Genomic DNA, 25,960 nt, shown 5'->3' with positions numbered 1-25,960 from the left:
CGACCAAGGCTGCTTGACTCGCGGCTTGGTGATCTTAGATTGCCTGTGAAAAGGCTATCCTCTTGCATTACCCTGGGGGTGAAAGGACAGATAAGAGAACAGCCTAGGCTTAGAGGCAGTTGCTGATGGCAGAAAGGCAGATTTAGAGGCTGCCACGGTAGCCACAATCTTATCCAATTCTTCAATGAACAACCTGTCTCCAGAGAACGGTAAGGATTCAAGTGCCTTCTTGGATCCCATGTCCACCTTCCAGAACTGTAGCCAAAGTACCCGGTGTTCGAGTACCAAAGCCGCAGATACCTGTGAGGCAGGGAGTAGAGTATCAAACTGAGCTTCTCCCAAATAAGAGGCTGCTTCCTGAATATGGGAGATATAGTTTAGTTGTTCCCTGGTAGCGTCTGATGGCAGGCTCTTTTCCAGTACCCCTGCCCATACGTTGATAGTCTTAGCCACCCAGGCACCGGCCATAGCTTGCCTAGTGATAGCACCAGAAGCGAGTAGACTGACTTTAGACGAGTTTCTAGCTTTCTATCCGTGGCTTCCTTAAGGGAGGATGTAGATGGTAATGGCAGCGTAGAGAGTCTAACTTAAGAGTGCCACATGTGAATCAACAGTGGGAGGGACTTCCCACTTAGTACACTCCTTAGTAGGGAGAGGGTAAAAAGATGCTAGTCTCTTTGGGACCTGGAATCGCTTGCCAGGAGTACTCCAAGCTTCTCCCATGAGTTCAGTGAGCTTTTCTGATTGAGGGAATTCAGTCTAAACCACCTTCTGACGTTTAAACCATGGGATTTTAGGTTAGGGGTTGGTTCATCATCCTCTATATTCAGGATTAATTTAACCGCCCTCACTAAAGCAGGAACATCCACTGTTGATTGACGGTGCTCCTCACCCAAGTGTGACTCAGAGAGAGAACCTTGTGCGTCATATGCATCCTCAGATGATGCGTCAGAATCCGAAAGTTGGGTGGACTGAGAGGATAACACAGTCCACTTATGTGCTTTGGAGTCTATGGTCTGCCCGCCTGTAACTTTTGCTGAAAGGCGGTAGACGTTTGAGCCATATTCTGAAGGGCATAAACATCCATTCAAGGAGAATGCATAGGAGGTACAGACAATGTAGGTTGTAAAAGCTGTGGGTACCCCATGGTAGGAGGCAGCAGAGTTGATAAACGATCCACTAGCTGAGTCGTAACCTGGGATAAGGACACCCAGGGTGACTCATATACCTGGGCTGGTAATGTGGACTGGTGAGTAAATCTATAACAATTAGCACACAAACTATACTGTATGGAATCCTGAAGGGACAAGCACGCAAGACAGGATTTGCATGTAATCAGCACAGGGGCTTCAGCCTCCTGTTTATCCTTATCTTCAGAAGACATAGGCAATAAATTGCACACAATAAGTGTAAAGTTAACAATGCAATGTAACAGCCTTTCGCAAGTACAAGTAAATGTGAAGTACTATAGAACCCCTACACACCTGGTAGTTGAGGGTTAATGAGAAAAAGTAGTGATAGGAATAACGGACAGTCAGAAAGTGAAAGTGCAGCTCCAGCAGATTACTAAGCATCTCATATAGGGAGGAGGGTAGGAGGAGGAGCAGTCCAGAAGCGGGAAAGCTCTCAATGAGGGATCACAGTCTGGGCTGGTGGAGGGGCTGCCAGGGGAGAGCCTACCTCCCCTGTGCTGCATTAAACCCCGGATGCGCTAGCCTCCTGAAAAAATGGCCGCCGCCACCATCCCTGGCGCCAGAACTTGACCCGATGGTCTAGTGGGGGAGCGGACGAACCAGTCGCCCCAATGCAGCGCCCTCCAGCAAGTCTCCACCGCCGGAGGCAAAGACTACCACTTACCTGCTGCCTGGGTCTCCAGTGGAGCTGCTAGCTAAGCCCCACTGGCGCCCGCCGAAATCACTGGACCAGTTACCGGTGCTGCGGTGCCGGCGGAGGTAGATGGAGCAGCAGCGCAGGTGTACATTAGGACACCTAGCGCTGCTTGCTTTGAAGTAAAAATAACTCAAAAATAAAATCTTAGGACTACTGAAGCAGTCCCCATTACAAAGGTACAACTCCTGCACACCAAACGAAAAACTGTCTGCCTGTGGCTGGGGTATATGCGGAGGAGGACCGATGCATCCTGGGAGCTAAAGCTACAACTGTTTGGTGCCCGGACCTTTCCGACCACACCCCCCCCACATGGTATCTCTGTGGATCCCCCTATGGACCCTGAAGAAGAAAGGTATGATTATTGGCTTTGGCAGTGGTGGCAGTATTTCTGAAACAGCACAATTTGTGAAATGGTAAATGGCACCATTCCGAATAACCGACGTGGAAACTGCGGAGCACAACATGCCATTGAGGAGAGAGGTGAATGTTGGCTACGAAGCTGCGTGAGGGCCGACTGACATACTACAGTGGAGCAGCTCAACGTCAAAATGAACCCGGGGATCACCGGATGTGTGTCTAAATGTGTGGGGCTCCAAAGCAAATGGATGGTGACTACACCTATGCTAATGAAGGTGCATCGGCAGAAAAGGCTTCAATTTTCTCTTCTTTCTCGGAATTGGACCTCAGCTGATTCACGAAGGGTTGCCTTTTCTGATGAGACATTTTCTGCTTCATCGAATGGATGGACGATGGCATGTCAGGCAATGAGCAAACACCCTGCAACCATTGTGCAACCAAGCTGGTGGTGGCAGCGTTATGGTCTGGGGAATGTTTTCAAGGCATTCTCTGGGCCCACTCATCCATGTGGAAGCCACCCTCAACCAATTTGGTTATGAATCCATCCTTGCAGAGCATGTACACCCATACATGCCGATTGTCTTCTCTGAGGCGGATGGGATCTTCCAGCAAGACAATGCGACATGTCATACGGCTAGAAATATCCAACAGTGGTTGGACGAGCACGACCAAGACTTCCAAGTACTTCCCTGGAGCCCCTATTTCCCCGGACTTGAACACAATTGAGCATCTGTGGGACCACCTCCATTGTTGTGTTTGCTCTATGCATACTCCACATGCACCCTTCAAAAGCTGTGGGATGCTCCAGGTACCTGTGCCAACCTACCAGCACCTTATTGAGTCACTCCCAGCCCGTCTAGCTGCTGTCCGTGTTGCACACGGTGGTTACTCAGGCTATTAGCTGGCAGCCATAATAATGTGACTTGACTGTGTATATAGTTGGGCTGAAAATATAAAATAACATGACAGGTTTGTTGTTCCCTGATGGGTCCTTTCCACGTCAAATATTTCTGACTGCCACTACCGCTTCCAGATGTCCCCAATCATGTCAATAAATTATTTTGTCATATTAGGACTATGGCCACTTGGTTTAGTGGAAGTTGCTTGGAAATCTCAGGCATCTCCGTCTTCGACTACTCTCCATAAAAAAAAAAATCTGGTATATCTACGAAATGGAGCTAATGCCAGTGGGGCCGCCCACAAACGGCAGGTGTATTGCTTGGGAACGCCTCAGTTTGTGAAACCCCCCCCCGCCACGCCTACAAAACGGGCGAGCTGTCGATCAACATCGACAGCCGCCCCTTTTGTAGTGAGCCACGGAGCGAGAGAATTTCTATCTCGCTCCGGGGCTTGCGCACGCGCAGTGCGGCCGCTGCATGTGCGTAGAGCCCACCATCGACCCGCGAGCGGGTCTGAATCAGGCCCTCAGTTTGTAGAGGCACAATTTCATCAGGGTCCCACTCCGGCACAAATTAAAACATGGAGAAGTTTATACATTTCACAACCTTTCTTAAAAATGGCTTCAGGGCAAGTTTAAGATAAACATAAAAAAACTGAATGTGTAAGCAGAAGAATTCCTTTGTATCTGAAAATTTGTGTAGTAACCTGAGAGCACACACATGCACTGGGAAAATCTTCCTCTAAGAACTTGGCCACGTCTCTGCTGCTAACATGTGCACTTAATTAGACAGAAATCATCTTACATTCTTCATAAATAAAGATGTTTATAGTCTGCATGTGTACATCATGGCAGATAATTTAATGTCTCTTTAGAATGTGCAAGGTCATAATTTAGAAACAAACCTTGCCGATCTGCGGTATGCTGAGGGTGCGCATGGTAAAGCGTTTGCTGACTCTGACGAATGGCTGCGGTAAGCGGGAGGTCCGCGTGCATTACCCACTCCTGGTTTCCATTTAAGACTGTGTCGCCCGGCATTGCCAGTGAGTGACGCTTGGGTACATCCTTAGTTAGGGTCGCTAAAGACTGCTTGGCCTACGAACAAGAGGAAATATCTGAATATCATGCCCATATACTAATGAAAAATAAAATGAATTGGAGGAAAAGAAATAAATAAAATTAACAAATTAAGACAGAAATTACGGGGGAAAAATAGGTAGTTGATTATTTGTGAGAAAAACTTTATTACATGCAATTATGTCGGCCAACAAATTGACCCCAATCTGTACTATTGCCTCCATACCTAGAGCCACTTACCTGAATAAAATCAAAATGCCAAACACTAAATAATAGTCACTGAAAGAAAAATTATACTGACATTCAGATTGTTTTATATTAGAGCTAGGCAGTCCATGGTACTCCAATTTGCGTGAAACTACAAGTCCCAGCATGTCCCGATGTCTTGACGGTCCACTAAAGCTGGGGAGGCAGAGAGTGGTCCAGCCTGTTACTTGTGATATTCACAAATACAGATGTTTGAAAAATTGTTCGATATGTATTAACAATGAATGAAGCATTTTGCCTATGATTAACAGAACTATAGCTCTCCTAACAGTTTTCCCTGATAATTGCTACAACTTGCTTCCTTACAGGTATAATATACAGTAAAGCAGTAGATCCTCTTCCCACTAATCAGGGAGCGAGCTACATCCCAGTGTTAAAAATCAGGACTGTTAAGAAAATCGGTACTCCTGTGAGCCCTGACCCATTTGTCTAGTTTAACGTATAGAGTAGTTAGCACTTGGCTTGCTGTAGAAACTTTTACAGATATTTGTGACTGCTACAATATGTATGTTCATTTTGTGTCACTTCGGGTTTACGTCCCGCGTGGCCATTTTGCCCTGGATGTTAAAGACGATGGAATTGTCTTTTTCCTTGAAATTATAAATCTCCTAGAAAGCATGCACACAGTTTAACACAATAGTTCTCATCTCATTCTCCATAGCATCCCAGAAACTTAGAGACTCGTTTTCCTTTATTTAAACAAAGTCATCGCAATTAGAACTGTGGTAGCTTCTTATCTATGTGGCTGGTTTCCAAAGTATTCAAATAAATAAGTTAATATATATGTAAAAGCATTATAGTATGCCCATATTGGTAAAAATGATTGTGCAAAAAGCATGAATAGGATCATATTTACAGTGGGACATATAGTATCTTGTGCAGATCGCAATTTCTTCTGCATGCCTCACAATCAGCAAAGTAGGCACGGTGAACTCTCCCCGGAGTACACACAGATCACGGCACTATTAGCAAACTAATGTGGAGCCGTAACGTGTAATGTGAAGCCGAATATATGTATAATCTGTCATAATGCAGTCCTAAAAACGTAAGAAAAATGTCCATCAATGTCTAGCATATATACACACAGTGACTTTAAAAATAATCTGACAAAAGCCATAAAAAGTACATAAAAATTATATAAAAGCACATAATTATATATATTTGTAAAACTTTTTCTTTAATGAAACCAGCACCATCACTGTGATAAAATCTGCAACATGTCAATACAGCAGTCACTGCTTCCAAAGTGCAAATTAGAACAGACCATCAGGGACCATTTCATTTGTACAAAATCTTTAAAATGAAAAAATGTTTCATTACCACTGGGATATTTATCGTGATGCTTTCCGTGGGGATCTTATTTAGACATAGTATTTACACCGTCTCATTTGGCTTGACTTCGTGTTGAAAGCTTGTTTTTTAAATCAGAAAGCTTGTCTGTGGGTCCACTGGGGCTATCAAACTCTTATCTATCCACCCGTTGCTCTATACATTTCTGGGAAATATTTGTTCAATTTGTGTTTTCCATATTCCTGATGTCCTCGGAAGCAGTGACAATTTCAAAGACGCACTTCTCTAAATTACAAGTTTTCCTGGCAGCTATTTTATCTGGAGCCAGAAGGTGGTGGGTACAAAATCCCCGGAGCAATTCAACATTGCTCTGGTGCAGAGGCAGCTGATAGCACTGCTGAGTCAGCTAGTGTGCATACTTGAACTTGGGTTCACGCATGCGCACAAAGAACCGCCTGGCTTCTGGCAGAAGTAGCTAAACAGGGTTGGAGGGATCTGAAAAGAACTCGCTTTGCAACCTGCGAGGTCAGGGAATCAGCGCCATCTAAAGGTAGCAAAGGTTCCCGCTGTCAAGCTCCGAAAATGTTCAATTTTTGGGGCTTGATGAATTTAGGACACCATACTATTGCATGGGGACAGCGAGCCAGATTGAGACTGAAAGGTTAGCAGGAGATATCCGATATAATGGATGGCGCTAATACTTAATTTCTACAAAAGTAGGTGAAAATTTAAATTTTCACCTACTTTTGTAGAAATTAAGGGATAATGCATAGACCCCCCTAAGTGTGAAACTCCATTGTAGGTCATCACCATTATCAGCATTTAGTTTACAGTACGACCATTATAGAGGAGCACATTGTGGGTCGATATAAGATTTCAGAGAATGCAACCTATCAAATCACTAACATCTAGTGATATCACTGAGAATGCAGCCTGTCTGTCCACTAGAACAAGAGGTATCAATAATTAACACTCAATTCCCTAAAGAATGCAATGAGAATGCAACCAGTCAGTTTTCAGGGAAACAAATACATCACCAAGAAATAACCTATTTATTCATAAGATAAATCACAGCAAATTCAACCTAGCCATGTACTAATAACCTCACTGTGAATATAATATAATGTATGAGAACACAATCTGGAGCTCTAGTGAGTGAATAATTCAGCTGCCCAAATTGAAGCCCAAGTTTCACCCAAAAACACAATCTTAATAAAACATAGTCTGGTTCAAATAATGACGCTTAAATTCACTTTTGTAATCATTTAAAGTAGGGGTGTGCACCGGCCCCTTTTCGTGTTTTGGATCTGGATCTTTCTTCGTGTTTTGGATCTGGATTGGTTTTCCCAAAACCACCCTTCCGTGTTTTGGGTTCTGGGTTTTGGATCTGTATTTTCTTTAAAAAAAGCATAAAAACAGCTAAAATCACAGAATGTGTTGGTTTTTCTGCTCCTATGCTATTATTAACCTCAATAACCTTAATTTCCACTAATTTCCAGTCTATTCTGAACACTGAACACCTCACAATAGTGTTTTTATGTCCAAAAGGTTGCACCGAGGTAGCTGGATGACAATGCTAAGCGACACGAGTGGGCGGCATAAACACGTGACCCATCTAGGAGTGACACTGCAGTGGCAGACAGGATGGCAGTTTGAAAAACTAGGCCCCAAACTGTACGTAATGCAAAGAAAAAAAAGAGGTGCAAGATGGAATTGTCCTTGGGCCCTCCCACCCACCCTTATGTTGTATAAACAGGACATGCACACTTTAACAAAGCAATCATTTCAGCGCCAGGATCTGCCACACGACTGTGGCTGAAATGATTGGTTCGTTTGGGCCCCCACAAAACAAGCTGGCAATTAATTTGTCCCTGCACAAACTGGCTCTACGGAGGCAAGATGTCGTCCTCATCCTCCTCATCCACCGATTCCTCACCCTCTTCAGTGTTGTGTACATCCTCACAGAGTATTAACTCGTCCCCACTGGAATTCACCACCACAGGTCCCTCTGTACGTTCTGGAGGCTGGTCTCCCTGGGAGAGTTGCTAATTCATTTTGATGAACATCATCTTCTCCACATTTTGTGGAAGCAACCTCCTACGCCTTTCGCTGACAAGGTTCCCGGCTGCACTAAACGCTCTTTCGGAGTACACACTGGAGGGGGGGCAACTCAGGTAAAATAGAGCCAGTTTGCACAGGGGCCTCCAAATTGCCTCTTTTTCCTGCCAGTACAGGTACGGACTGTCTGACATGCCTACTTGGATGCTTTCACCGATGTAATCCTCCACCATTCTGTCAATGGTGACAGTATCATATGTAGTGACAGTAGACATGTCAGAAATTGTTGCCAGGACCAGATGTCCAAACTTGGTCCTGCCTGCCCTGCATCACCCCCAGCGGGTTGCTTAGGATAGCTAAGTTTTTTCCTGGCAGCCCCAATTGCGGGAGAAAATGAAGAAGGAGCTGTTGACGTGTCACGTTCCGCTTCAGCTGACAGTGTGTTCACCAGCAGATCTTTGCACCTCTGCAGGCTTGTGTCGGCCGGAAAGAGAGACACCACATAGGCTTTAAACCTAGGATCGAGCACGGTGGCCAAAATGTAGTGGTCTGATTTCAACAGATTGACCACCCTGGAATCCTGGCAAAGCGAATGAAGGGCTTCATCCACAAGTCCCACATGCCGAGCGGAATCGCTCCGTCTTAGCTCCTCCTTCACTTTCTCCAGCTGCTTCTGCAAAAGCCTGATGAGGGGAATGACCTGACTCAAGCTGGCAGTGTCTGAACTGACTTCACGTGTGGCAAGTTCGAAGGGCTGGAGAACCTTGCACAACACGGAAATCATTCTCCACTGCGCTTGAGTCAGGTGCATACCCCCTCCTTTGCCTATGTCATAGGTGGATGTATAGGCTTGTATGGCCTTTTGCTGCTCCTCCATCCTCTGGAGCATATAGAGGGTTGAGTTCCACCGCGTCACAACCTCTTGCTTCAGGTGATGGCGGGGCAGGTTCAAGAGTGTTTGCTGGCGCTCCAGTCTTCGGCACGCAGTCGCTGAATGGCGAAAGTGGCCAGAAATTTTTAGGGCCACCCAAAGAGTCTCCTGCACGCCCCTGTCGCTTTTCAGAAAATTCTGCACCACCAAGTTTATTGTGTGAGCAAAACATGGGACGTGCTGGAATTTGCCCAGATGTAATGCCCGCACAATATTGGTGGCGTTGTCAGATATCACAAATCCCCAGGAGAGTCTAAGTGGGGTAAGCCACTGGGCGATGATTTCCCTCAGTTTCTCTAAGAGGTTGTCGGCGGTGTGCCTCTTACTGAAACCGGTGATACACAGCGTAGCCTGCCTTGGAACGAGCTGGCGTTTCTGAGATGCTGCTACTGGTGACGCTGCTGCTGTTGCTGCGTAAGGTGATACATCTACCCAGTGGGCTGTCACAGTCATATAGTCCTTAGTCTGCCCTGTTCCACTTGTCCACATGTCCGTGGTTAAGTGGACATTGGGTACAACGGCATTTTTCAGGACACTGAGGACACTTTTTCTGACGTTTCTGTACAGTCGCGGTATCGCCTGCCTAGTGAAGTGGAATCTAGACGGGATTTGGAACCGGGGACACACTACCTCCATCAATTGTTTAAATCCCACTGCACTAACGGCGGATACCGGACGCACGTCTAACACCAACATAGCAGTCAAGGCCTCAGTTATACGTTTTGCTTCAGGATGACTGCTGTCGTACTTCATCCTCCTCGCTAAGGACTGTTGGAGGGTCAATTGTTTAGTAACAGTAGTGGTGTTCCTACTTCCTCTCTGGGATGATGAACGACTCCCAGCAGCAGCAACAGCAGCAGCGGCGGCAGCAGGAGGCGTAGCAATGCAGGATCCTCCGGAGGAATCCCGGATAGGAGAGTCAGTCATGCCAGTGACATGGCCTGCAGGACTACTTCCGATCCTGACTAAGGAGGAAATTGACGAGGAGGGAGTTGACGGTGTGGTTTGCAGGCGCTTGGAAACAACAGGACAACGGGATTTAAGTGTCCCTGGACTGCTTACGGTCTTAGCCAAAGTTTCTGAACTTGACAGTAGCTTATTATGAATGCGCTGCAGGTGCCGTATAAGGGAGGATGTTCCTAGGTGGTTAACGTCCCTACCCCTACTTATTCCACCTTTACATATGGTACATATGGCAATACAGTTGTTGTCCAGATTTGGATAGAAATATTGCCAGACCAAAGAGGTGGAATGTTTGGTCTTCTGCCCAGGCATGACCGTGATGGGCTTTTTCATCCCACGGACAACAACTGTCTCCCCCGGAGCCTGATTTAAACAAACCACATCATCATCAGATTCCTCCTCGCCAACTTCCTCCTCAGCGCCAGCTACACCAGTATCCTCATCCTGCTGTACTTCAACAGTGACATCTTCAATTTGCATATCAGCAAGTGGACTGTGGGTGCTCCTTTCAGCACTTGCAGGGGGCGTGCAAATGGTGGAAAGAGCCACCTCTTCCCGTCCAGTGCTGGGAAGGTCAGGCATCGCAACCACCACCACACTTGGACTCTCCTTGGGGATTTGTGATATCTTCTAAGAACGCACAGTTCTTCGCTGTGCTTTTGCCAGCTTAACTCGTTTGATTTTTTTAGTGGGAGGAGGGCTTCCATCGTCATGTGAAGCTGAACCACTAGTCATGAACATAGGGAAAGACCTTAGCCGTTCCTTGCCACTCCGTGTCATAAATGGCATATTGGCAAGTTTACGTTTCTCTTCAGGAAAATGACCTTAAAAAAAACATTTAAATCATCTGAACTTTGTTATTTGGGATTGTATGTGGCTTCTACTATGACATTGGGCATCGGCCTTGGCAGACAACGTTGATGGCATGTTATCGTCTATGTCATGACTAGTGGCAGCAGCTTCAGCACTAGGAGGAAGTGGTTCTTGATTTTTCTCTATTTTATTTTTATCGGAGAAAGTTTGGTCCTCCATTTATGTTATATCGATTTGATATATACGTGCGGCTAAGGCGCACACAAACACAGAAAATATTTTTTTATTTTTGCTGGAGAGTAGTGCACTTTGTGGGTTACACCACCCTTTAAGAAATGAGCCAGCCGGCTCTTTACTTATGGGACACAGGCGCACGCTTGGCGCTGCTCCTTTGTTGATGCACGTGCGGCTACTGCGCACACAATTCACAAACACAGAAAATATTTTTTTATTTGGTTTGGAGTGTACTTTGGGGGTTACAGCACCCTTTAACGGTCAAGCCAGCCGGCCCTTTACTTATGACACAGGCACACGCTTGACACTACTTTGTTGATGCACGTGCGGCTACTGCGCACACAATTCACAAACATAGAAAATATTTTTTTATTTGGTTTGGAGTGTACTTTGGGGGTTACAGCACCCTTTAACGGTCAAGCCAGCCGGCCCTTTACTTATGACACAGGCGCACGCTTGGCACTACTTTGTTGATGCACGTGCGGCTACTGCGCACACAATTCACAAACACACAAAAAATATGAGATATGGTAAGAACTTACCCTTGTTATCTCTATTTCTACGAAGTCCATAGGGTTCCACAGGATACCTTGGGTATAGGTGTGACGTCAGTCGCTGGGCACCATAGAGTTAAGCTTTTCAGTCTCCCAGGATGCACTAGGGTCCCCCTCCTATACCCCGCCCCCGAGCCAAGGCACCTCAGTTAGTTATCAAGCCATAGGCCGGAGGAGGAGAAGGAAGAGAGAGAAAAAAGATCTGGACACATACAAGAATCACATTCTCACCAGAGGGAGACGGAAAACCGGTGACCAGAGTAGAGCCCATCTGCAGCACAGGTGCGACAGGGCGGGAGTCCTGTGGAACCCTATGGACTTCGTAGAAATAGAGATAACAAGGGTAAGTTCTTACCATATCTCATATTTTCTACTTCAGGGTCCATAGGGTATCCACAGGATACCTTGGGGATGTCCCAAAGCAGTATCCTTTAAGGGTGGGGACGCTCCTGTGCAGAAAGGAGAATCCGCCGCCCGAAGGAAGCATCCTGAGAGGCGAAGGTGTCAAACCTGTAATACCTCACGAAGGTATGGACAGAGGACCACGTAGCAGCCTTGCAGATCTGAACTGCCGAGGCACCACGTCGAGCTGCCCACAAAGGACCCACAGACCTAGTGGAATGAGCCTTCAGAGAAGGAGGGACCGGTAGGCCTTCATGAAGATAAGCTTCAGAAATAGCCATACGGATCCAGGCTGCCAAAGTTTGCTTTGAAGCAGGCCAACCCTTTTTACGGAAGCCATAGAGGACAAACAAAGCGTCCGACTTCCTAAACGAAGAAGTGCGGTCAACATAAGTCCTTAAGGCCCGCACAACATCCAAAGAGGCCTCACCCACGGAAAGACCCGGTGAGTTAAAGGCCGGAACAACGATTTCCTCGTTAACATGAAACTGGGAAACAACTTTGGGAAGAAACTCGGGCCGAGTGCGGAGCACTGCCCTGTTCCCATGAAAAACCAAGAAAGGGGGTCTACAAGAAAGTGCCCCTAACTCAGAAACACATCTGGCCGAAGCAATGGCCAGAAGGAAAACAGTCTTAGCTGTTAGCCATTTAAGATCCACTGAGCCCAGTGGTTCAAACGGTGGTCCTTGGAGAGCCCTCAGGACCACAGCCAAATCCCAAGGCGCCACAGGTGGAACAAAGGGCGGCTGAATGCGGAGAACACCCTGCATAAAGGTGCGCACATCCGGGATTGTAGCAATCCTACGGTGAAACCAGACAGATAGGGCCGAAACCTGTACCTTCAAAGAAGCAAGGCGAAGCCCATGATCTAGTCCCGCTTGCAGGAAGGCGAGAATCCGAGACAGACGAAACTCCCGCGGTGCATAACCTCTCGGTCGACACCACTGGAAGAACGTATGCCACACGCGATGGTATATCCTCGCGGAAGACGGTTTCCGAGCTCGTAACATGGTACGCACCACAGAGCTGGAAAACCCCCGGGACCTCAGCATGGCCGTCTCAACAGCCACGCCGTCAAAGACAGCCGAGTCAGGTCCGGGTGAAGGCAAGGACCCTGAGACAGAAGGTCCGGTCGTAGCGGCAACCGCAGAGGACTGTCCACGGACAGACCCTGAAGGTCTGAGAACCAGTGCCGTCTGGGCCACGCGGGAGCTATCAACAGGAGCGTCCCTCCTTCCTGTTTGAATTTCCAGATTACCCGTGGAAGAAGGGAGACCGGAGGGAACAGGTATGCGAACCGGAACGTCCACCGGACGGACAGAGCATCCACCAGAGACGCCCCTTCGTCTCTTGTGCGAGACCCGTACACCGGCAACTTGTTGTTGTGCCGGGACGCCATGAGGTCGATTTCTGGAAGACCCCACCTGTCCACCAGTAGTTGAAAAACGTCCGGGTGCAGGGACCATTCCCCCGGATGAACGTCCTGGCGACTTAGAAAGTCCGCCTCCCAATTTAGCACTCCCGGGATGAAGACCGCTGATATGGCCGGAAGATTGCGCTCCGCCCAAACCAGGATCCGAGAGACCTCTACGAGAGCCGCCCGACTGCGAGTTCCTCCTTGCCTGTTTATGTAGGCCACGGTGGTAGCGTTGTCCGACTGGACCTGCACCGGGCGACCCTGGAGAAACCGCTGTGCCTGCTGGAGAGCATTGAAGACCGCACGGAGTTCCAAGATATTTATTGGAAGCTCCGCCTCTGTCGGCGTCCACCTGCCCTGGAACAAGTGTGGACCCGAAACTGCTCCCCAGCCCCGAAGACTGGCGTCCGTTGTCAACAGGACCCAATTTGGAACCCAGAACGGACGTCCCTTGTTGAGGTGGGTCGTCTGTAACCACCACGCAAGGGACAGGCGAACCTCCGGGGTGAGCACAATCGTCTGGGACTTCAGAGACTGAGGCAGCCCGTTCCACTTGGACAGGATCAGGTGCTGCAGAGGTCTGGAGTGAAACTGGGCGTATTCCACCATATCGAACACCGACACCATGGAGCCCAGTAACCTCATCGCCGAGTGTAAGGACACCCGGCGGCTGTGCAGGCAACTGCGCACCCTTGACTGTAAAGCAGAGATCTTGTCCTCCGTCACGAAGATCCTTTGCTGTCCCGAGTCCAATAAGGCTCCAAGATGCAGAATCCTCCGAGACGGGATTAGAGTGGACTTCTGCCAGTTGATTAGCCAGCCGTGCCGTTGCAGCAGTGCAATGGTCAGGTCCAAGTGGCGTAACAGGAGCTCTGGAGATCCTGCCACCAATAACAGGTCGTCCAAATACGGCAACATGCGGACTCCCTGCAGCCGCAGAGAAGCCGCCATGACCGCCATCACCTTGGTGAAAACACGTGGTGCTGTTGCCAGGCCAAAAGGTAACGCCCGAAACTGGAAGTGGTCGCTGCGGATTGCAAACCTGAGGAACTGTTGATGGCGCAAAAGAATAGGGACATGCAGGTAAGCGTCCTGTATGTCCAATGACACCATGTAGTCCCCAGGTTCCAGCGCCAGAATGATGGACCGTAGGGTCTCCATCCGAAACTTCGGGACCCGCAAAGACTTGAGTGCTTTGAGGTTGAGAATCGGACGATATGACCCATTGGGTTTCTGTACCAAAAATAGATTTGAATAGAAACCCTGGCCCCTCTGGGAGAATGGAACAGACACTATAACTCCAGCCTGGAGCATAGTATGCAATACCTTCCGCAGCTCCGTAGCCTTGTTCCGGTCTGATGGTAGACCCGTGGTGAAGAAGCGAGCCGGGGGTCTGTGCCGGAAGGAGAGGGCGTATCCGTGGGAAACCACCTCCAGAACCCAAGTGTCTGTCGTAGTGGTCGACCAACACTGGGCGAACTGTAGCAGGCGGCCTCCCACCCTGGGATCCCCCAAAGGGAGGCCCGGACCGTCAGGCCGCAGGCTTGTCATCTGGCTTGGGGGCCGGACGTCTGGTACTCCATGCCTGCTTCCGGGGCTTGACCGATTTCTTAGGGCCAGCCTGTCGAGGAAACGACTGTGGTTTGGGCCTGCCCTGGGCCCTAGATGACCGAAAGGACGATGGTCCAGAACCAGAAGGAGCAGCGGCCGACGGGAGACAAGCAGATTTGGCTGCCGCCAGCGTGGCCACAATCTTATCCAGATCCGGACCGAAGAGAACTTCTCCGGTAAACGGCAACGCTTCCAGACCTTTCTTGGAATCTGCGTCCGCCTTCCAGGATCGCAGCCACAAGGTGCGACGAGCAGCTACCGCTGCTGAAGAAATTCTAGACACCAGAGTACTAATGTCTAGAGCCGCCTCGTTGATGTAGGTGGCCGAATCACGGAGATTGCCAATCAACTCTGCCTGTTCGGCCGGACAGTCGGATTCAAAAGAAGCCTCTAATGAATCCGCCCAGCGCTCCATTGCTCTGGCAACCCAGCAAATGGCCATAGCCGGCCGTGCTGCCCCCCCTGCAAGGGAATAAGCGGACTTCAGGCAGATTTCTACCTTGCGGTCCGTAGCATCCTTAAGGGAGGACATGGATGGCATCGGCAATGTGGCACTACGGACAAGACGGGTCACGTGAGAATCCACCTGTGGAGGGGATCCCCACTTAGCAAAATAATTATCCGCGAACGGATAAGCCACCGCCAGGCGTCTCTGCGGCTGGTATCTTTTGCCAGGTTGTTTCCACGCCTCCTCTAAATGGTCCACCAACTGACCCGAAAGAGGAAAGACTGTGGCATCGCCCTTCACATCTTTGAAAAAGGCATACTTAGATTTAGCCGCTGGGGGAACTTCGTCCTCAATCACCAAGGCTGTGCGGACCGCCCGAATAAGTCCAGGAATATATACTTTGGACTTAGCATCAGCGTCCTTAGTATGGAGAGGTTCCTGATCGTAAGGATCCAGAATCTCCCCATCATCAGACGTCCCTTCGTCATCCTCATAAGGAGCGGACAGAGACGCCACCGGCCTTTTATGAGGCCGCATCACAGACTCCCCTTGCAACACATCCGACAAGTGCTGTACAGAACTCGTCAGGGAGTTAACCCACGCTGGCTCCTGAGAACCCGGGAGCGGGGAAATAGGGAGACTGTGGGGTACCACCAATTGTCGTGGGAACCCCTGCATGGGTGACGACACCACAGACTGCTGGGACAAACCCATCGGAGTAAACGCGGGCTGCGGAGCTAACTGGCCCACTAAAGCTGTTAACGCCTGAGCGAAACAAGCCCAGGGCGGCTCCTGTACCGGTGCTGTAACCGTAATAGGCCGCGCCATGGACAAACACTGCCGGCAAAGGCCCTCCTCGCTACCCTCCCCCTCCGCTAACAGTACTTTGCACGTGGTACACTGTAGCCGGAGGGGAAAATCACTTTCAGACATGATGGCACCACGTATGTGACCTCTCTCACCAATTAAGTATTAAATAGGCGAGAGACCACCCTGCAGCACCGCACCGCAAGGGCTTTAGCAGAAAGAACAGGGACAGTAATAAAGCTGACAGTTTAGAGAAGAAAAGTTACAGGCAGCACTAGCACAGTCACATACAATGCAGAGAAATAACAATTCCTGCACTAACAGCGCTGATCACTCAACTACACAGACACAGGGCCTGGTAGGACACAGTGCTGCATACACAGACCTGAGCCACAGCGGAGGAGAGGTATGCGGGGGGACCCAGACCACGATGCTTCCGTCCAGCGCTTCCAGCAGCGTTCACCATGCGTTCTGGGGAAGATGGCCGCCGAGGAGCAGAGAGGAGGCTGGCCTGGGGGAGGAGCGCTGCCACAGGACCAGTCGGCAGCATGCAGAGAGGGCTGTGTGCAGCGGGGGAGGCGCCGGCTGTGAGACAGGGAAGGCGCGCTCCCCTGGCATGCATTTAACCCCTGGGACGCCGCAGCGCTACCGCTCTGCTGCGGTCCGCTGTCCCAGGGGGTAGTGGAAAGCGCAGGTTGGTCGCCTGGCTCCACGCTGCAGCCAGTCCCCAGGGAGCCCCCTGCCTGGGGACTTAGGACCATGTGACCAGCGGGGACCCACCGCGGGACCCCGCTGCTTACCTTTGTCCCCCTTGGATCCGGCCATGGTCCGGAACATCTGGGGTCACCGCTAGCTGTGACCCCAGATGCTCACCAGCATCCCCGGATCGGTACCGGCGTTCTGGTACCGGTGGGGGTGTAGGGAAGACAGCATGGACGTCAGGACTGATGTGCAGCCACAGCTGCACTGAAGAAAGATTCAGGGGCTCTTCTAGCCCCCACTCCGACAGGTGCACCCGACGCCGGCCGGGCACCAAACTAAACTGAGGTGCCTTGGCTCGGGGGCGGGGTATAGGAGGGGGACCCTAGTGCATCCTGGGAGGCTGAAAAGCTTAACTCTATGGTGCCCAGCGACTGACGTCACACCTATACCCAAGGTATCCTGTGGATACCCTATGGACCCTGAAGTAGAAAATATTATTTTTTTAGCACTTGGGGGGAGCACCCGTGATGGACAGAGCACCCCCTGGACAACACTACAGCACCCCTTTAGGACTGGGACACTGCACAGGACTTTGGAGTGGACACAGCCCCTATGGACAACTGACTGCACAACACAGTCCAGCCAACCCCTATGGACTTTGAAGTAGTGGACACAGCCCCTATTGACAACAGCAGCACAGCACAACACAGCCAGCCCCTATGGACTTTGAAGTAGTGGACACAGCCCCTATGGACAACAGCAGCACAGCGCAGCACAGCACAACACTACTCTGCACTACACTACACAGCCCAGCCAGCCCTAACTCCCACCCTCCCTCTTCACTGTCCACAGCCGAGTGAGAAAATGGCGCCGACGCGGGTACCTTATATAGGATCCAAAACCCGCGAGACCAGGAAGGCGGGATGATGACGTTTTGACTCGATTTCAGATCTCAGTCAGGCGGGAAAAGTCGAGCCTGACTCGGATCGGCCTCGGATCGCGGGGGCTCGGGGGGGTTCGGATTTCTGAAATCCGAACCCGCTCACATCTAATTTAAAGTATGGTAAAAAATATGATCATAGAATAATACTTTGCTCTACTTTGTAGTTTTTGTTCATACCAATGTCAAATGTCCTTTTTGCACAAGGATTATTCAATATATAAAAAAATATAAAGGAGAAAATATTCCCAACATTGTGTGATAAAGTTTATAACAGAATTTTTATTTAACGACTAGTACAGCATAAAATCACATTCCATATGGGTATAGAATGGAGGCTTTTACCAGAAGTAAGTTCAATGGATGCATATAGATATATCGGTGGATTTAAAGGCTCCGGAACCCCTCCAACTCAGCATCTGATCTCACAGACTCCTGGAGCAGGCTCGACTCTCACCCAGTGTACTCCACTCCACTGCCAACGCGTTTCGAGCTATGGCTCTTCTTCAAGGCTGTGTGAGGTGGAGTTCCCTGGAGTCCCTTTTTAATAGCATGGTGACATTTAGTTCCTGGGTCATGGATTCAGAAAAAACTCCTACATATAAAACCTGATGCATTATATAAAAAAATACTCCTATGTTAACATAATTAATGTTCACGTTAATACTAATAAAAAATATATGTATACTCAAAAAGATGACATTATATGTAAACCAGAAGTACTTGTCCCGATTATACTAGTAGCAATTGATCTTGATCTCACTTATCTAAAACATATCCCTTGAGGTTGCCCATAATCGGCTTGCATGGTTCCATCCCCCAATACATAAGAAGACCACAGAAATTGTTAAACAACTATTTCAATGGACTTATTAGGTATTGGGGGATGGAACCCATGCACAGCAGCCGCGAGTAAGAACATCTATACAACGCACATATGATACCTCCATACTAGTGAATTGTTTGCAGCCCCATAGGTCTGCAAGTTACAGTACAGTTGGCGGCATTTCCATGCGGTTACAAGTGCAACTCGCCCCTTTCGTGTTTAGTTGAAATGATTCCTAAGAGTCCAGATTTTAAGGCTATCCATGCTTGAGCACAGGTGGTTTAACTAGTACTGCGAACTACATATGACACTTCTGCTTAAGCATGGTTTCCAGAACATTCACTAAGAATGCTACATATGCTCTACCTATTCACTAGTAACACCATTCATAATGCAGTTTTCTAACTTTACTAGGAGCCGATGACATAACACTGGCAAAAGCCATCAATTTACAAACATCAAAATGTTAATGTACCAAGTTGGTAGTCACAGGCTCTTATCACTTCAACCAATCAACATTGCATCATACAGCAATTGTGTAAAAGATGATGTGGGGAAGATCAGCAGTAAATTGCACTCATATTCATGTGACAGTTGTCAACCTGCCTATGATTAGTATATATAGCATTAGTATATATATATATATATATATATATATATATATACACATATACATACATATATATGCAACAGGTCTGTCTTGAAACAGACTTCAGGGGACACTCCGGGTCTTAAGCCGTTATAGAAACTTTATTCGGCAACGTTTAAGGGCTCACTGGCTGTTTTGTCAAGGTACCTTGACAAAAGAGCCAGTGATCTCTGAAACGTTGTTGAATAAAGTTTCTATAACTGCTTAAGACCCGGAGTGTCCCCTGAAGTCTGTTTCAAGACAGACCTGTTGCATATGTATTATTCCTCAATTGTTAATTGCATAACCTATCTGCATAGGCATGATGTTATTCATTATTATTTACAAACATATTATATTCCTTTAATTCATGCAGTATTCATCTTTCTTTAATCACAAATGACCATCATACTGACCCAAATTAGTCATCACTGTAACCATCTCAATTCAGATTGTTTATTGGTCTGTCTGACCACAGATTAAAGAGATTACTAAAGTACAGTAGTTAATCCTATTTTTGTTCCTCTTAATAACAAGATTAGTCTTAATGCTATATTTAGGATTAATTCATTTAAGATGGACAAAAATCTGCAGCAGCAGAATGGCTGTTTCAGTCATGACAGTTATTATTACCCAGAGATATCTTCTGAGTGACCAGGGGATCATAGTAGGCAGGAAATTAGCAAATAATACTACATGTCTTGAGATTTTATGAAGCAGATAAAAAAAAAAGGGAGGATAAGGCTACCGACATGGACCCAGTATACACAAGTTTGTTTCTATTGCCCATAAACACACACAGGTAAACTGGTGTGATACACCTAAACTGATCTGGAACACACATAACAATGCATTAAAAGGGGCCATTGCAGAGATCTGGAGGCAAAGCCTCATGAGGATCGGATTCTAGCAAACATACACGCATAAAGTTGCCATTATAAGTGTTAACGTTGGCGGATTTGGAGCTTAATTAGGTTTGGTTCTTCAATATTAGCACATTTTTTGGGGGGGCAATGTCCCATGGATAGATTGAGGCCTGGATTTAAAAGGCATTAACATTGTGCCCATGGCATGGGCAAAGCAGGGCAAGTGGGTGTTTAGACTTTAGAATGAATACACTGAAAAGTTGAAGTTGGAAAACTGCGAAATGGCTAATTGGCTTCGCTGATTCGACCGCTCAAATGATAAATGGTTTAAAACATGTCATAATCTGTATTGTAAAATATATTTAATTAAACAGTTGCATAATATAGGTATAAAATACCTAAATAGTACATGTAGATTTCATACAATAAAGTAGATTAATAAACATACATGAAGATATATGGAAATGGGTTAAAAGTAAGGGAAAAAAAAAGGAAATGGGGAAAAAAACACAGAAAAAAAGTCCAAAGTAAAATCAGTGAATATATTCAGTATTCCCGATTGGATTGTATCAGGCTGAAAGTTAAAACTGTATCCTTTTAAAGAGATACTTTGTTTCTTAACAATATTGTGGCTGAGCGACAGTATACTATTTGTTGCTATAAATGAATATTAGCAACTTGGAGTGAGCTCACCCAATGCAGTTGCGTTGGCTGTGTCTATCTATGTTCTCCCGTTGTGCTGAGTGACGTGACAGTCTGCAGGATACAAAAGGGAAACACCGGGGTTCACGTGTGAGTAGTGGTGTTTTCCTGTTAACTGCAGTGTGTTCCTTGGCTGATAATATCCAATCAGGAATACTGAATATATTCACTGATTTTACTTTGGACTTTTTTTCTGTGTTTTTTTCCCCATTTCCTTTTTTTCCCCCCTATTTTTAACCCATTTCCATATATCTTCATGTATGTTTATTAATCTACTTTATTGTATGAAATCTACATGTACTATTTAGGTCTTTTATACTTATATTATGCAACTGTTTAATTAAAAATATTTTACAATACACATTATTACATGTTTTACACCATTTATCATAAGTGTGGTCGAATCAGCGAAGCCAATTAGCCATTTCCCAGTTTTTGAAGTAATTGCACAAATTCTTCTTTTTTGGCAGCAGCTTTTTTTGACACAAAAAAGATCATATAGGGAGCGCTCTTTTTTCTTCAGTTTTTTAGTAGTTGGAAAACTGCCTCTGGTATAATATCTGCACCTAATACTTATCAGCAAGGCACATTCCCTAGGTTTTCCACGACTCCCTAAATTCATATAAGGTAATCAGCATAGACAAACGCACACACATTATTAAAATCTGCAACGGACAGTATTACATCAGTAATTACACCACATGTACATGCATTAAGGCAGTGGCGTAACTAGGGTACTTGGAGCCCAGGGCAAGATGAAAAACTGAGCACCCCCCCAAGTATGTGTGCGGCGAAAAAGTGGGCATGGCCAGCACCATTTCTCGTCACTCTGGGAACATTCCTTTCCTTATGCACTTTAATGCCCCCAATAGTAGTGCCCCTCATGCAATGCCCACTGTAGTAGTGCCCCTTATGCAATGCCCCCAGTAGTGCCCCTTATACAGTGCCCCCTGTAGTGCACATTATACAGTACTCCCAGTACACAGAAACACAAAACTTACCGCCGTACCCTCCGTCTGCTCTGTACTATGGGAGAGACATCATGAAGTCTCTCCCTTCACCCACTGCGGGAGCCGGAAGGTGGAGCTCATGAGTGAACATTGGCTGCTAAAATAAACACACCGCCGCTGTGTAGTACACCCACTGTGTATTACCTGGCACTGGGGTGCTTTACTGTGTAGTGCGGACCACATGGAAACCACTGACTTGGACGGCAGCGCCCCCCGTCCGCGCCGTCGGTCCGACAGGGCCAAGGGCACGTGCCCCGCCCCCTAGTTACGCCACTGCATTGAGGGGTTGCCATCTTCTCAGTGCTAAAACACATTTTCCCATTACTTCCTAAAGCTCCAAAACATAATCCAATTAGCAAGAATGTGCCCATGGTTTCAGTATATATAATATTGCTATTAGTTTTTAGTAGGGATGTGCAGGCTCGGATAGGTTCGAGTTTGCACGTTGAGTTCGGATTTTTCCCTCCAAAAAAACGGAACTCAGAAAGAGGCTAAACGTCATCTCATCATTCCTGGACAAAAGTCCAGGAATGATGATGTTCGTCCATGTAAGATGACGTTTAGCCTCTTTCTGAGTTCCGTTTTTTTGGAGGGAAAAATCCGAACTCAACGTGCAAACTCGAACCTATCCGAGCCTGCACATCCCTAGTTTTTAGTATATCTGCAATCAGTGTTAACAATATTACTGTTCCTATCAATTTTTATGCAGCTCAGATTGAGTTCTGTTGACTAGTGACATGGACTTAAAATATTTGCAAGCAACAAAACATACTACTAGGAGTGAAAGAAAAATTAAATAAAAAAAGTGCACTTAAATGTAGATTTGTACACATTAAATGAAATAATACACAATACATAATTTCTAGTGCCCCCAAATTCGCATTACACTTAACCTCAGCTTACAGATATGAGAATCATACAATATAGTTTTACTATTAATTTTCAAGATGATGATGATTTTCAATCATGCTCGATTCCACTTCAATTATGCCATTCTGGCATAGTCTGCAAATGAGGGTCAATTTAATATAAAACAGCTAATCTATCCTGTGGTCTCTCTGGAAATATTTAAAATGAGTGTAAAAGGAAAGTGTTGTTGATGTTTAAGGCTTTACTAGATTCTTTAGAGGTATTAAGAAGATAAAGGCAATTTGCTGAAAATATGGATTCTGACCAGAAGAGGCCATATTCTTCCTAGAGATATACATCTATGTACTAGAGCAGGGGTCAGGGAACATTTTACCTTTTACCCCAAAATATATTTAGATACGCCGACGTTACCCCCTTGTTTTGAAAGGAAAAAAATCATATAGTAGTGCCCCATATAATGCCCCTGTAGTAGTGCCCCCATAATGCCCCTGTAGTGCCCCCATATAATGCCCCTGTAGTGCCGCTTGTACAAAAAAAAACCCACAAAAAAACCCAATTACCTTAATCCCCGCTCCTGCATCAGCCACTGTCCTGTCTGCCCGGCTGCTCCTCGGAACTATGGGAGAGACGTCATGACATCTCTCCCATAGTGCGCATGGAGAGAGGCGGAAGCTGGAGTTCAAAAGAGAACTCCAGCCTCCGGCTAACGCGGCGCTGCAGGGAAGGAGCCGGGTGCCCGCTGGTAATAACATCTCAGCGGGCGTCCAGCTTAGAGCCTCCCTGCGGCACAGCCAGGCATGCATATGAATCATTGCATGCTCGGCTGTCCATCCATTACCCCAGGAATTTCATTTTTACCCAATGTGGGGTAATTTACCGCTGTTCCCTGACCACTGTACTAGAGCGTGTGACCGTCAAAAAAGGTTCAATTGTCAAAACACTCGCTGATCAAACAATTCAGGGAATATGAACATAACAGCTCTATCTAAAAGCATATACGCGCAAATCTGGGAGCGGTCTTTGCACAAAGCCACACTTGTGGGAAGACTATGCATTGCTCTACCTGTTTGTTTCACTCATGAAACAGGATCCACCCCTCCCCCCTCCTTGTGAGACATTGCTTAAAGAACGGTCAGTGTAGACTGAACACACCTACATGTCAAAATCAATATAATAAACTTCAGAGCCGTAACTAGACTTTTTGGTGCCCTGTGTCAGAAAGAGCATTGGCACCCCCCTATTTTTTAAATAGGCGGATAACAACCCAAAAAAGGGCCATAGCCTCATGGTGAAGGGCCAGGGAAGAGATAGGGGAGGCCAGGAGATGCTGGGGATAAAATAAGAGGAAGCAAAAAGTGAGAATGATAATAAACAGACAATGAACAGACCCAAACAGCACCCCCTGCCCTGCGGTGTCCTGTGCCATGGCACTGCCCTGATAAACGTGCATTGCATGAACACAACGGAGGCAGCCATATTGCGGGACAAACCAATCCACGTGAGAATATGGCGCAAAAATTCACCAGACACATCACTGAAGCATAGTGCCTCAACAGTTTAAAAATCTAGTTACTTTATTAGGATGATTATTAGTCCAGCTCATAAAATAATCGCAGTCAATGTGTGAGAGTGACAGGCTCGGTATTTAAAAAAAATTTTTTTTTAAATGAAAGCACCTAAATCAATTTTTCTGTAAATGAGGTAAAAAAGATATTCACTTATTTATAAGCATTACAACAAACAATACCCACACAATTATTACCATAACAGGGGAAGGATGTCGGTATGGGGCACAGACACATAACTGCCAATTTTCCAATAATGTCATGTTTACACCGCTCTGCTGTACACATGTACATACTAAAACATGCTGATACTATATATAGTTTTCTTTTTATTACAGCAGGGCCCAGTCTTTGCATGAGGTCTGCACTAAGCATAGCTTTCAGCCAAATCATGCTTCATTTAGGTGTAGTAATTTGATTTACTTTAAGAGATAAGCAATGGAATTTCATTACATTAACACAAACATGCATTGTGGAAACTTCTTTATCTTGCCTCTTTGTTGGCAACTATGCATATGACCCCGATACTGTACATCTTCATCCCGTTTACTCTTTGATTATCACCAGTGCGTTAACAATTTTGTGAAGATTTCAGAGGGTGTAGTGCGTTTGTTAGCCATAACAGTAGTGCAGATTGATCCAATCTTACAAGGCAATTAAAACAAAAAAACACACAAAAAATAGGGATTAAAAAAAAAAAAAAAAAAAAGCAAAAGAAAAAAAAGAAGAGGTGCTTTTCCCTATGAACTTCGGTCTTACCGCTATCCCTCTTGTGGAGGGCTCCTTCTCAATGTAGTGATCAAAAACACGGTATTCTTTTCTCTGGGCAACACACTTTGTTATCTGGAGAAACAGGTCACAAGCATGACAGTCTAACTAGAAAATCCTTTAGACTATGCCACAAGAGGGGACGGGAAGGGAGAGAGACACTGAGAAAGCATTGCCAGGGATAAATGTGAATCAGGAACACCAAGAAAATATTTAATTTCAATTGTACCCCACCTAAGAAAGTATAACGGATGCAGCTATTCCCTGGAAGCATCCAATCACTTACTTTTTCTCATGCACAATACATTGTAAAGTAATCTATTTCAGCCTGCAGTGTACTGTAAAACAGTCAAGGGAAAAAGAAAAAAAAAATCTCTCTGTTTGGCTTGGCACAGTGTGTAGCTGCAGAGTAAACCATAGCAAATTCTTTCTTATTAGAAATTAGAGTCACAGACAGCCACATTATAGGAAAAGTTGCTTGTAATGTTACACTGCCAGAACTTTAAAGGACAAAGGGTACTGTGGGAGTTGGAGGAACCCCTGGTAGGCGGTAACTGCTGTTAAAATGGGTCTCCTACTGTATTTTCTGCTGATTCCAAGCTTCAATCCAACAGACTGTAAAACTGCCAATGGAAGCAAAATAAACTATATAGTTTTGTGTAATCGTTAATACACCAAAATACCAAAGGTAGGCTTGCTGCAACTTAAAATGAATCTTTTGTAGGATAATTAAAAACAAAAGTAGTAATTCCAGTTCACAAAGAATTTATGGTGATGACTGACAGAATGCTGTACAAATAACGGCTAATATGAATCACTACTAGACATTCTTATTAAGTTCTCTAAAAAAAATAGAAAAAATTGCTCCACTGGGGTAATCAACTTGTACTCAAACTTGAATTACCTGGTCCTACCACTGCAAGGAAATGGATAGAAAGAAGGAAGACAAAAGCAAAGTTGATAAAATATGAATAAAATATGGAAACGACTAATGCTAACATGGCTAAAATAAAATGTAGTAAAAAAAAAAACCCAACACAAAATAAAAACAGATACCTGAAAAACA

General features: G+C 46.3%; 1 protein-coding gene across 9 annotated transcripts in view; it reads right to left on the bottom strand.

Annotated features, from left to right (window-relative positions):
- KAZN (kazrin, periplakin interacting protein) overlaps window positions 1–25,960 on the bottom strand; it is a 432,464-nt gene that overhangs the window by 15,489 nt on the left and 391,015 nt on the right. For 8 of the 9 annotated variants that reach the window (XM_088445398.1, XM_088445399.1, XM_088445394.1 and 5 more), the window contains 2 exons: window positions 24,886–24,969; window positions 4,051–4,240 (listed from right to left, as the gene is read on the bottom strand). In XM_088445398.1, coding sequence (XP_088301524.1) covers window positions 4,051–4,240; window positions 24,886–24,969 — 274 coding nt within the window. The remainder of the gene's footprint in view (window positions 1–4,050; window positions 4,241–24,885; window positions 24,970–25,960) is intronic. The other variant, XM_088445396.1, reaches the window with a different exon arrangement.

The sequence above is a fragment of the Taudactylus pleione genome, unplaced genomic scaffold (assembly GCF_031769625.1).
Source record: "Taudactylus pleione unplaced genomic scaffold, aTauple2 ptg000379l, whole genome shotgun sequence".
Taxonomy (NCBI): domain Eukaryota; kingdom Metazoa; phylum Chordata; class Amphibia; order Anura; family Myobatrachidae; genus Taudactylus; species Taudactylus pleione.
This window is presented reverse-complemented; position numbering and strand designations above follow the sequence as displayed.